We start from the raw sequence: 12,812 nt of genomic DNA, 5'->3' as shown, positions 1-12,812 counted from the left end.
GGTTGCACCCAGCTGAACTCTCTTTAAATAATTCTCTTAAGAGATCTTTGCAAGAGAACTTGCGAAGTTTAAGTTAAGTTTTTATACTTTATATGTTATCGCTCCTTAAAAATATAAATGTGTTGACATGTGTTATCTCCACATCACAAAAGCCTCCTTGTGTTTTTATGACACTCTTTAGCCCCGCTTGCATTATACTCTAATTTAAAAACATATACTCAGCTGATTGTCACATGAGGTGCACTTGTTTTGATTGTTTACAAGTGGAGCCGATCGTTTATTACAGCCTGTGTGATGTTATTTGTTTCTGTCTCTCTAACAGCGCTGGAATGCTCATGAAATGTGCCCAGAGGAGTATGAAGCAGAAGGTACGTCAGACTCTCATTATGTTTAAATGCACTTCACACTTAAGATGGTTTGTCTGTAAATGCTCCTCCTCTTTTCAGGTCAGATGCATCTGTGGAACCCCGATGAGCCGAGCACACCCCGGGGATCCCTCACTCCTCTGTCTGCTCGTTTTGAGGAGAGACTGCGGGAAGCCTGTGAGGAAATGGCGATAGCATGGGAAGGATGTGCCAGTCAGACTGAACTGCTCGCTCTCTGTGATCATTTAGGCCTGGAGGTTTGCAGCAGTTAACACTGAAATATTTTACTCTGAAAATATGAGCGAGGCAGTCTGATGGCAAAAATAAATGACTGTTTTTCAGATGAATGCGGATGTCCTCCTGAGTCTCACGGCTAATGAAGTGGTGAATGTTCAGGAGTTTGTTTCCAGGGTTGTAAGCCACAACAAACCCCCGACACCATCCGCCTCCACTCCCTACAGACAGCTTAAACGACTTCACTCCACTCAGGTGCGTCATTTGTTTGCTCCACCAGATTACAAGATCTAAGGATAACTCCCTTAATGCTTTTTCATTAATTTAAAATACGCACACGCATACCACTAAGTAATTAAAAAAGGGTTGGAGTGCTACAAAATATATAGATGCAAGTTTCTTCTCCTGACAGCCCTTTGACGAGGGAGGACGCAGGATCGCCACTCCGTCCGCTTTGACCGGCACCATCGGTCTCTTCTCCAGCCTTGATGATGGCAGCGGTTATACTCCAGCTGAATATGTTTTGGATGCCTGGATCGAAGAGGGGATAGAGAACAGCCCTGAGATCTTGGAGGTACTGAAGAACTTTTGACCGTGGCTCACATCCGCTGAACAACAATCAATACGTGCTTTCTGAATTCTCTGTGGCTTTTTTTATTTTCAGGCTTTAAATTTCAACCTTGATGGAAAACTGAGTCTCAGTAATCTCACCATGGCACTTGAAAATGAGCTGCTTGTTGGTAAGAATGGGATTCACCAAGCAGCACTGGTGAGCTTCAAAGCTGAGATCAGATATCTCCTGTGAGTAGGAGTCATTACTACAACACAGAGTATTCCCATTGTTCATCATTTTGTCTGGTTGAAATGCTTTGATTCTTTTGTCTTTTTCAAATTATTTTTCAAATTTTTACTGTTTTACTCTTTTCAGCGAGCGTGTAGACCAGGAAATCAGGGAGAAAGAGAAAATCAGATCAGACCTGGAGAAAGCAGAGAAACTAAAAACTCAGCTTGCTGCTGAGGTGGATGAACATCACGCTGCCATTGAGCACATGAATAACCTCAATATCAGGTAATTCATCACAGTATCCTTAAAATGTTTGTTTTGTGCTGCCTCAACCTGTCTACTCCTGTCTGTGTCATCACTGATATGGATTTAGACAGTCAGGGATTATATGTTGCTGTCCCCAAGTGGTCAGCTAGATGTAGTTAAATAAAACATTTACATGTGACCTTTCTGTGTGTGTGTATGTCTACAGGAAGCTTGAGCAGGATCACAAAGAGAAGCTGGCAACACTTCGCTCTGAGCTGATGAAGGAGGTGGACCAGATCCAGCAGCAGGCGGGCCTGCAGCGCGAGGAACTGGAGGCGGAGATCGAGAAGATCAGGGAGGACGAATCCTTTCTCAGGGACCACCTCTCCATTTCAGTGAAGGCAAGAATGTTTTATTCTCTCTGTATATTATTATAGAGCTGTAAATCCTAAAAGAATTAAATTGTTAAAAATGTTGTTGAATTGTGTACATTTTAGGAGAACAGGCGTCTTGAAGTGGAGTTACTGGACAGCAATGAAAAACTAGTGGAGGCTCAAAACCAAATGACGAAGCTGCAGACGAGTTTGGACAACATTATGAAGGACAAGGTGCTTAGACATTGTGAATTTCTAAGCATTTTCTGCAGCCCTGATTGTGTGTTGTGTCTGAAAAAAAAAAAAAACTACTAACATGTGTTTAATCTTATTTCCTTTAGTTCGGGGACCTGGACCCCAGCAGTGCAGACTTCCTACTCCAAGAGGAACGTATTAAACAGCTACGCAGCGGCTATGAAGCACAGTGCAGGGTACCGGCAGCTAAAAATTCACGTGTTATTGTTTTTAATATTTGCACAGGTTTAATTCTTAATGTTTTTGTTTGGTAGGAACTTCAGGATCGTATTGACGAGCTGCAGTCTGAGTTACAGGAGTTCCACACTCTTGGTCGTGCCAATCAGTCTTGCCACAAACCTCTATCTGAGGAGCTGGAGAGTAAAAGCCCCGGCATGGAGTCTGACCCAGGTAGGTGTAATGAGGACATGAAAAACATACACAGTGTACATCTTTAAAAAGGAAACCCATGTGTCAAATGTTGACCAGCTTCTCACTTTTTGCAGGTATCGGTTCAGAGGAAGTTCAGCCCTTCAGCATGAGCCTGGAAGCAGAGATGATGCTGGAGCAGCTGAAGGAGCAGCACCTTCAAGAAATGGAAGATCTGCGAAACCAGCTAGAAAGCAAGGTAAGTCTGCTGTTCTCAGTTCTGTGGGCATGAGGCCGAAAAGGTTTGGTTAAGAAGTTTTTAAAATTTGGTGTTTCTCTACAGATCAATGAATTTGACAAGATGGTAGAGAAGCAGAGGGCGTCCCATGAGGACCAGAAAGCTGGCATGGCCCACAAGTACCAACAGGAGCTTCAGGCTTTAAAGGTGGAGATAGTCAGAGTTCAGAGCTACGCACAGGAGCTCCAGAGCCAGCTAGAGCAAGCGGAGCTGGAGCGGACGTGTCTGGAGCAGAAGCAGGCTGAGGAGAGGGACGAGCTGGAGACCCTGCAAGAGGAGGAAGTGGGCAGCCTGAGACAACAACTGTTAGAGGCCCACACCTTCACTGCAGACCTTGAGGAACAACTGAAGACCCTCGAAGCCCAGCAGGCAGAGACGGATGAAAACCATCTCGCTGAGATGGAGGAGCAGAGGAATCAACATGCCAGTGAGATTAGTAAACTTCAGGAGGAGCATGAAGAGCTGTTTGAAGCTAAATTGGCAGAGGAGAGGGAGAAACTGCAGGAGGAGAAGGCTGAGGTGGAGAAGAGATTGTTAGCTGAGTGGGAAAGTGAGAAGAAACTGTTGCAAGAAAGCCATGAGGACAAACTAAAGGCTAAACTAGAAGAGGAAAAGTTAAGATTTGAGGAGGAGCGTGATGAAATTGTAAAGACACTGACGGAGCAGTGGCAGAAGGAGAAGGCTCAGCTTGATGAACAGAATAACGACACTCTGCAGGTGCTGCTGGAGGAAGAGATGATGAGACTTGTCAAGGAGCAAGAAGGGAAGGAGAGCAGGCTGAGGGAGCAGTGGGAGATGGAGCGAGCTCAGCTTCAGGAGCGTCACGAGAAGTCTCTGCATGATAGAATACTTGAAGAAAGGTTGCAGTTACAGGAGGAGTTTGAGAAAAGGGAGAAAAAGCTAAAGGAGGAGTGGGAGATGGAGAGACTGCAGCTGGAGGAGGATTATGAGGGGATGATCCAGGACAGGCTGAATGAGGAGAGGGAGAAGCTGGAGAGTGAGAAAGAGGAGGCGGAGAGGAAAGTAGGAAAATTAATGACAGAGGAGAGGGCACGTTTAGAGGAGAGCCACCGAGCGGCCATGCAGGAGCTGAGCGTGAAGCACGGCGAGGAGAGGGATGCACTCAGTGCCATGTTGGACAAGCTGCGAGAGGACATCGCTCAGGAGAGGTGAGACATGTGGTCTTTGAGAGTTTTATTATAATATGAGGTATTCTTTTAGCCCCAGGAGTTTAATGTTGGCATGAGCTGCAGCTGGTGTCTTTTTATATTTAAAAAAGGCCCTAAGAGCGTGGGCCACACATTGGTTCCTGTGTTCAAAAACAGAAGTGTCATCCTTAAGTGTGCATAATTACAGGACATAACATTTAAAGGCTTACAATGGTTTGTTGTTAATGACATTTCTTGCTGTAACAATACTTGAATAACCATGTACAGGAAAGAAATCGAGATCAGCTTCACCCAGAGAATCAAAGAAGTGGAAGCCCGTTTCTCAGGTGATCAGGAGTCTGTCGCTGAGCGCTTTCAGGCTGACATATTTAAACTTGAACAGCACTACCAAAGTGAGCTGAAGGATCTGTCTGACAGCCACATCAAGCAGAAACACCACTGGGAAGAACAGATACAGAAGGCTCTTGAGAGCACTGAGGAACAAAGAGGGATGATGGAGGCGGCCGTGGAGCAGGAACGAGAGAGACTGAGTCAGGAGTGGACAAAAGAACGACAGGAGTTAGAAAGTTTACACAACAAAGAAATGGAAGCACTGATGACGGTGAACGTGCAGCTGCAAAATGAGCTTGATGACTTAATTAGTAAGGCCCAGACTAAAGAAATAGAGCTGAGTAAGCAGCTGAATGACCTCCACAATAGGCTTCAGGAAAGCATGAATACCAGACATGAGCTTCTTGTTCAGAGTGAGGACAAAGCTCTTCAGACTAAGCTGCTGCTGAGTAAAACACTTGAGGATTTTAAACAGGAGAGGGCTGAACTTCTGAGGAACAGTGCCGAACTTGAGGCAAAATACAAAGAGATGCTTTCCATGTCTGAGCAGCAGATTGCAGAGAGAATTGAGCTGCTGACCGAGCGCGATGATTTAAAGATTAAAATTGAAAAGTTGGAAATGCTTCTGAAACAGACGGCAGCGGACTTTGAGCTCAACAGGAAGGAGCAGCAGGAAAATCTGTCCATGCTTGAAAAGACGTTAAAAGACAATCTAAAGAGTGTGGAAGAAGAGAGGGACGTACTTAAAGTCAGAATAAAAGAGCTGGAGATGGAACTCGACCAGTGTTCGGCCTCTGAAGAAAAAGAAGCGAATGAAATGGATAAAATGATGGTAATGGAGGAGGTGGCAGGGGAAGATACACCTCACATTCTGACTGAGGAAGATGGTGCTGCAGAGAACCCGTATGCTTTAGTTGAAACGGCTATAAATATAGAAATTCAAGATCATGAAGATGCCCCTACTTCTAATGATCCTCATGGAGAAAATGAGTCAATAGGTGATGATCAGGCTGGTGTGTGCGAGCTTGAAGGTTCAAGCCCTGAGCAAGCTGAGCTTTGTCACAAGGGCTGTGAACCCTCTGATAATCACAACCCCTATTCACCTGACCATCATTCAGAAGACAAACATGAGGCAGAGATGCAGCGTGAACCCGTCCCATCACTCGAGGCATTTACTGATGGTGAGAACAAATTAGTTCCTGAACTGAGCTGTGAGGAGCCCAAAGCTCACGACGCACCAGCTGTGGACTGTGGTAGTGTTTCCCATGAAGAAGAGCAGGCTCATGAGACTGTGGTTGTGCCCTCAGTGCTGGAGGAAACAGGTGACCGTGATGAACTGTCCCTGGAGGATGCTGAGGTTAGCTGTTTACCAAAAATCCCTCACAAGTCTATACAGGAACTTAGCTTAGACTCAAACCGGGAACATTTAACCGCAGAAATAAAAAATGAAAAGCAGGACTGTGCACATGATTGTGTGAATACTTTAGATGAAGAGTGTGACCGGGAAAACCTACAGGCTTTGTATAACACCGCCGCTGAGGAGAACCTTCTCCTACACGAGAAGATTTCTTTGCTTCAGCAGAAGACAGAAATACTAGAGAATCTGCTGGCTCATAACAGCGAGAAGCTCAAAACAGGTCAGCAGGTTTTAGAGGAGAACTACAGCCTGAAAGTCAAAATGCTGCTGTTAATGGAGCACATCAAAGAGCTGGAGATACAAGCCATAAAGATAACAGATATGCAGATTAAATATGAGGACTGTGTGTGTGAAAACACCAAACTGAAGGACCAGAACAGTGAACTTGAAAAGAGGGTGTGGTACCTGGAAGGCAGGATGAATATTATCCACGATTTCCACGATCAGCAGATGTCACTCGTGGATGAGATCAGCAGGTTGAGAGAGGAAAACGCTAAGCTGTCCGAGCTGTTCAGTGAGCTGGAGAAGGAGGACGAGGTTCTGTCACTGTTGCACTTGGATGCTGAAATGTCAGAGGGTCCTGCTGATCTGGATGTGGACGGCCAGCTGGATGAGAAGGTGCAGGCAGTGACTGAGCTGGAGGACTGCTGCAGGGAGTTTGAGAAGCAGAACAGCAAACTGCGCAGAGCCATCACAGAGCTGCAAGACAAGTCGCAGATACTAAACGAAACAACGCAAGCTCATAGGTAACGTGGAGAATGCTAGGATCCCGACCCTCCGTGTCTCCAGTGGCCCTCTTTAAACCGTTCCTCTGTGCTTTGGTGTTACAAGAACCTCCTCATAACAATCCTTTGTGCGGTGTTGTTGTGGTGTAGCTGCTTCGATCCCTTTAGCCCAGCAGTGTGACATTGCAGATTCTGTGTGTGTGTTAAGATGTAGCAAGATGGATTCGCTTTGTTTTGTTAATTCCATTTTTCGTAATGCATTTTTATGCCTCTGTAGATCTGAAGCCAGCCGTCTGGCCGAAGAAAATATCGTCCTGAGGCAGAAGATCGCTGCACTGAAGGAGGAGGACAAAGAGACACCGGAAGAGTTGAAGTAAGATTTGCCTTTCTTTGCATCTCATCACCACCATGGAATTTTTTTCTACATTATCTTCTAACATTGTTTTATAGACAAACATTGGAGCAACTGAAACAGGAGATGTTTGCTGCTCAAAAGGCAGCTGTGAATTTCAAGAAACAGGTGAGGAAATGGAGCAAAAGGTTTTCTCTGTTTACCGTTCAGAGACTGCTGCTGGGATTTACATTTTTCTCCCTTTTGCAGAGCCAGCAGCTAGAAGCTGAGAACGGGAAGCTGTCTGAGAAAAATGCCCAAAACTTTGCTGACATGGAGACTCTACGGCAGCAGCTGGCTGATCTGATGGAGGAAAACGAGAGGAAGGAGGTTTTCCCCGCTGAAGAGAAGAACAAGGTAAGATGGCGTTTTATGACAGTCTACTCGTCGTCATGGTGTCGTAGTGGGTAGTTAATTGGTGGCTGTTTTGTGTTAGCTGGAAGCTTGTGTGTCTGCTCTGGAGGCAGAGTTGACCAAAGCTCTGGAGTACACTGCACAGCTGGAGGAAGAGAATATCCAGCTGTCACAGCAGCTCTCTGTCCTCAGGGAGAAGGTGAGCATCAAGATTACCGGTGCTTTAATGTATCTCACACCAGGTTTGCAGCCTGTTCACAACATATCTTTTTCTAGTTTTCCTTTGAGGCAACTGCTGAGAGAATGATGTAATCTAACATTTGACATAATTTGTCTTTATGTTTTTAGGCAGTCAGGGTGGACGCTATGGAGAGCCAGCTCAGCCACTTCATCGAGGAGTGTAAGAGTGCAGACAAAGGGACTGTAGGCCTCCGTAAGCAGCTCGCCAAAGCCCAAGACAGGGTGAGTGTCTGCTGCAGAAACAAGCAATTTTTTTAACATGGATTTGAAACAAAGGAAGCTCTAATGTTTTATATTATTTTCCCACCCAGGTCAAGGCGGCTGATGAAACTCTTCAGGCTGTCAACTGTCAAAGCGTTCGCCTGAAGTCAGACTTTCATGCTCTGCAGCAGGAGAGGGATTCCTTCAAGCACGAAGTTACCAAGCTGCACAAACAACTGCAGAACGCCAACGATAAAGTAAGATGTTGTCATTGGCTCAGCAGAGTACATAAACACACCGAGGAAAAAACATCAACATCTTTTCCATTGTTACTCTCAGAACCATGTCTTGGAGATGGCTTTGCACTCCAGTGGTCTGCAGAATCACAGCAAGAAGCTGTACAGAGACGAGATGTCTCGGCTGAGGGAGCAGGAGCAGCAGCTGCTGAGGCAGGAGAACGAGAGGCTCCAGGCAGAAGTGCACAGCATCAACGGCGACCTCGTCCTGTCCAGAGAGAAGGTGAGCCGGAGCAGCCAGCTGGTCTCAGCTGTTACGTTTTCTCTCCTCGTTTTTAATCTGTGAGCCGTTTCCATTCTGCAGGTTCTTCAGCTCGATGCTAACATCCTGGCCCTGAAGCAACACGCACATCAGAGTCAGTCCTCCCTGGTGAAAACCTTGGAGCAGGAGAACGCCTCTTTGAAACAGGAGCTTGAAGCACAAAGAGAGCTGACCAAGGTATGAACCACATTTCTCTAACCAGGGAGTCCCCCTCTTATGATTATTATGCATTGTATTACATATTATCTGTGGTTTCAGAGCTGTGAGGCCGGACAAAGACACACAGGGATGGAGAGCCTTCAGCAAGAGAATGAGGCACTCAAGGCCCAAATGGCTCGACTGTCCACACAGCTGATAGAGGTACAGCGTGATGTCACCAACCTCGTTCTTTTACAGTAACATCGCTGCAAACTTTGTGCTCACATTTGACTTGAATCTGTCAAACCTTTCAGACATTTCAGGGTCACTTTGGTGCACTTCTGCCTCCGTCCCCTCACAGGATTCCCAGGGGACCGCATCGTGGTGCTGAAGATCCAGACAACATGCAGGTACGGCTTTAACCATCCTTTAACCAGCAGAAGCAGCCAAGTATGCAACTGCACCTTAAATTATAAAAGCTACAGGAAGGTCTGCATGCACCTAGAGATAATAAGAACACTATCATCACACAGTGATCATACATCATCATGCATCTTATCACGGTCATCATGGAGGGAACTGTGCACTGCTGGTCTCTGTTTATATTGGGATATAATGGGAGCACCCGTTGTGTGTCATTCACTCATAAATCGCTCAATTCTGGTGTTGTACAGTTTTGTTTTTTATTATTTGGTTTCAGAGAGCAGCAGTAGATTTTCTTTAAAAAAAAAAACCTTCTTTAAAAAGTATAGATCTCCAGCCTCCTGAACTGAGCGGCATGCACTTGGTCTCCTTATTTTTATTTTGATTTCCGTTCCTTCTGGTTTGCTGTGCTCCTTGTTTTGCTGCTTGCTCACAGATCCATCTGTGTGTCTTCATCTCTTCGTGTCACATGTGTTGTGTTTACATTTTGGGTTTGGTGTTTAGTTTGTGGTGTGTCTCTGCTCTTTTTATTTAATGTTCCACCTCGGGACTGAAGGTAGCTGCAGTGGTGTGATCCTCTGGGTGTGGTTCCCGCGTGCTGTATTTCCATTTGTCACCTGTTGGTCTGACTCATGTTCCACAAACAGAGATGGATGGTTCATCTCTGAGTGGTGTCACTCACTCTAGCTCCATTTTGATAGTAGTATCTGTGGTGTTTATTCACAATAACAGTGTGTAAGATGATCGTGACAGTCTGTAATATAATCATGAAATTGTGACAGCAGTTGAGTTGATTGGCTCTTGTCACCTGTTGACTCAAAACACTGAAATAATTGGTCTTAACCAATATCTAGGAAATCAGTTATTAAAGAATATTTGACATGAAATACACGTTTTAATTTATTGATTTATTTTTCAACTGTCAATCATTGTGCTATAACACAGAAGCCTGTAGAGGGGCGATGTGTGAGGATGTACAGGTGTATCCTTTGCAGAAGCCCATTTAGCATCCATGCAGAATAGACCACACACCTGTTACTCCTTTTCTCTCCTCCTCTGCTCACATCTTATCCTATCCTAGGTGAGGATGCACAAACAAAAAAACATAAAAAATAATGTCACAATTTCATGATTGCTACATGTCTGCTCCTGTTTATTAAACTATTCATTTGACAGAGTAGAATCAGCTGTTGTGTGACCGGCCTCTGTAGCTGTGTGTGTGTGTGTAGTGGAGACGACAGGGTGGAGCTCTGGTGAAGTGTGCCTGCCTTTTTTTTGTCTGCAGGGGCCGATGCCGGAGCAGCGGACGGCTCACGCAGACAGCTACCGGCGGATCGGCGGACTGTAAATGCCGCGGCGTCTTTCCTCATGCTCTCTGCTCTTCCTCTGCTTTATCTTTGGAAAAATCTGCATTTCCTTATAGGAGACTTGTGTAAACAAATGTTGGCGCCAGGTTGAAAAAAGGCGTGAAGGTGTGGTTGTAGCTTGCTGCTGTTGGGTAGCAGGAGGACACACAGCACAGGATTTTCCCAATGGGATTTTGAATACAGTAATGAGACGAATATCTGCTGTACAGACGTGTTTATCTGAGTACAGGGTATCTTTTTAACGCAGGGAATGTACCTTTTTATACTGGTTTGTGACAGGGTTATGTGTACAGTATCACCCTCAGAGGGTCGATCTTGCTTTGCCTTATGATCATGGAAGAGGCGAGGTCAGTGCCTAGCAGCCCTCTGTCTGTTTTTTTTCTAACAATCAGCAGTCGAGGTTCATGTCTGAATGAAGGTTTTCACCGTTTGACACTACACACTGTTACTGAATGTTTTCGTTGCTGCTGCACAACCAAAGTGAATCACACACTTCTGTTTTTCTTAAGCAAAAGATCACGTCACACAACTGATGTAACAACTATTGTAAGAAAATCATTGTTTGTCCCAGTTAGTGTGTCATTATGTTTTTAATTGTCTTGTGTGTGTTTAGTTTTTTTTCCCTCCACTATCTATAGATCCAAATATATTTTATTTATTTATTTTGTCATGTTAGGGTTTATTTTATTTATGCGTTAAATTATTATTTTTGTAGAGGTATGTCATCATTTTATATTTATTTATATTATTTTATTTATTTTTTTTAGTGCATTGCCCTCTCCTGTTTTTTTAGAAATCAAGATTAAAAATAAAGCTGCTAGCTTACAAGACACGTGGTCTGTATGTCGTTTGTGTCTCTGCTCTCAAAGGCGAGTCCGTTCACATTATTCATTGTTTAGTAGTATAGTTTTATATATATATATAGTATAGTTATTGGCGCTGCCACAGTTTTACTATGTCTGACTGTCCTCTCTGCAGGATGACAGAGAGCGGAAGATGAAGAACATGGAGGAGCGCATGATGGAAATCGAGCTGTCGCTGCGTAACGTCAAGCTGCTCCTCAAACAGAAGGTGGCTCAGCTGAAAGACCAGGTCAGAGATTGAAGTTGACTCCATTAAGTATGAACTTAAAGTCACTTATTAGCAGTGGTGGAGGAAGTACTGAAGCTTGGTACTTAAGTAAAAGTACAAATACCCAGCAAAATATATACTCAGGTAAAAGTAGAAGTGCTACATCAACAATCCTACTTAAGTAAAAGTCTTAAGTACTTTAAAATGTACTTAAAGTATTAAAAGTAAAAGTACTCATGTACTGAATACATATATTTGATTTCCGACATTAATGGATGGACCTGTGTTAGCAGACAGCAGCTAACTAGTTAGCTAACTGAGCCAGAGCACCAGCATCATGACTGAGGCTCATTATAGAAACACAGCTGGCAGCGTGACACCACCTCCATGCAGAGTCTGACCTCACATCAGTCCAGCACAGCTGTATGAACACAACTGTATTCATAAATGTAACTACAGACATTTTTAAATTTGTAGTGGAGTAGAAAGTACAGATATTAGCTGCAAAATGTAATGGAGTAAAAGTATAATTTTTTTTACTTAAGTATAAATACATAAAAATGTACTTAACTACAGTAACAAAGTACAAATACTTAGTTACATTCCACCACTGATTATAAAAAGATATAATTTGACTTGTCAAGTTGATTCTTATATATCTGACTTTCTACTCTGCCTCACTACATATTAAACAGGATTGTATATTTAAAAACCAGCATATAGTTGCTGATTAATCCCGGGCTCCTCTGTTTTTTTGGGGGACAAATGTATTAAAGTAGATCCGTACATTAGGGCTTAGCACTGCTTAGATTCAGGAAACTTTATTTTCCACTCTGTGTTTTCTAGCTGCACAAAAATGGCAAAGCAGATGTGCTGATCAAAGACCTGTACACGGAGAACTCCCAGCTGCTGAAGGCTCTGGAGGTAACGGAGCAACGGCAGAAGATCGCAGAGAAGAAGAACTACCTGTTAGAGGAGAAGATCTCCAGTCTCAACAGGATCGTGTGTGATCTGAACCCGGCATCACTGCAGTATCACTACACATGCTCATAACGTGGAAACACTAAGAAAAGACGTGTTCACTGCACTGATGCTTCATCATGCAGCTTAATGCTTAATGCACAATATTACGGTCACACTGACTGTACTGTGTTATATGGATTATGCAGTGTTTGTATTGTAATGTCAGATTTTAACAGTAATTTATAAATGTTCTGACCAAAGAGATGAACAGCATTGTACTTTTGATCTTTGGTTTCCTCCTTTGGCGCTTACATCCATCTGTCGGTGGTGAAATCATGTGAAGGCAGAAGTGAGTCTGTGTGTTGACCTTTAAAAGGTGTTTGCTTTTATCAAACACTACGTGATGACTTTTAAAAGTCTGTCTCCAGTTTCGATACTTTGACGTACGTGATGAATGTTGTGGGTTGGAATGATGGAGCTCTTTGTAAATGCTGCAGAGCATTAAAAACAGGGTAATATCTGTGTTGCAGGTAATGCAATCATATCTCTATAATGTTATGT

General features: G+C 43.9%; 2 protein-coding genes across 4 annotated transcripts in view; both read left to right on the top strand.

Moving 5' to 3' along the window:
• Positions 1 to 5,774, top strand: part of pygl (phosphorylase, glycogen, liver) — a 23,867-nt gene extending 18,093 nt beyond the window's left edge. Inside the window, exon 21 of the mRNA XM_028395754.1 lies at positions 5,761 to 5,774. The gene's annotated coding sequence lies outside the window, so the exon portion shown is untranslated. The remainder of the gene's footprint in view (positions 1 to 5,760) is intronic.
• nin (ninein (GSK3B interacting protein)) overlaps positions 1 to 12,812 on the top strand; it is an 18,404-nt gene extending 5,592 nt beyond the window's left edge. The window contains exons 5-28 of one of the 3 annotated variants that reach the window (XM_028395732.1): positions 323 to 368; positions 447 to 622; positions 708 to 854; positions 1,012 to 1,173; positions 1,264 to 1,400; positions 1,528 to 1,668; positions 1,856 to 2,030; positions 2,127 to 2,237; positions 2,345 to 2,434; positions 2,513 to 2,648; positions 2,744 to 2,865; positions 2,950 to 4,073; positions 6,823 to 6,918; positions 6,996 to 7,065; positions 7,147 to 7,293; positions 7,373 to 7,489; positions 7,639 to 7,752; positions 7,842 to 7,988; positions 8,071 to 8,250; positions 8,332 to 8,466; positions 8,548 to 8,649; positions 8,742 to 8,837; positions 11,196 to 11,309; positions 12,135 to 12,812. In XM_028395732.1, the coding sequence (XP_028251533.1) occupies positions 323 to 368; positions 447 to 622; positions 708 to 854; positions 1,012 to 1,173; positions 1,264 to 1,400; positions 1,528 to 1,668; positions 1,856 to 2,030; positions 2,127 to 2,237; positions 2,345 to 2,434; positions 2,513 to 2,648; positions 2,744 to 2,865; positions 2,950 to 4,073; positions 6,823 to 6,918; positions 6,996 to 7,065; positions 7,147 to 7,293; positions 7,373 to 7,489; positions 7,639 to 7,752; positions 7,842 to 7,988; positions 8,071 to 8,250; positions 8,332 to 8,466; positions 8,548 to 8,649; positions 8,742 to 8,837; positions 11,196 to 11,309; positions 12,135 to 12,341 (4,092 nt within the window). In that variant the 3' untranslated portion in view covers positions 12,342 to 12,812. Of the gene's footprint in view, positions 1 to 322; positions 369 to 446; positions 623 to 707; positions 855 to 1,011; positions 1,174 to 1,263; positions 1,401 to 1,527; positions 1,669 to 1,855; positions 2,031 to 2,126; positions 2,238 to 2,344; positions 2,435 to 2,512; positions 2,649 to 2,743; positions 2,866 to 2,949; positions 4,074 to 6,822; positions 6,919 to 6,995; positions 7,066 to 7,146; positions 7,294 to 7,372; positions 7,490 to 7,638; positions 7,753 to 7,841; positions 7,989 to 8,070; positions 8,251 to 8,331; positions 8,467 to 8,547; positions 8,650 to 8,741; positions 8,838 to 10,135; positions 10,461 to 11,195; positions 11,310 to 12,134 lie in introns of those variants that run through there. The other 2 variants (XM_028395733.1, XM_028395735.1) reach the window with 2 other exon arrangements.

Source organism: Parambassis ranga, chromosome 22, assembly GCF_900634625.1.
Source record: "Parambassis ranga chromosome 22, fParRan2.1, whole genome shotgun sequence".
NCBI lineage: Eukaryota > Metazoa > Chordata > Actinopteri > Ambassidae > Parambassis > Parambassis ranga.
Note: the sequence above shows the minus strand (reverse complement) of the source record. Positions and strands in the feature narration are given on the sequence as shown.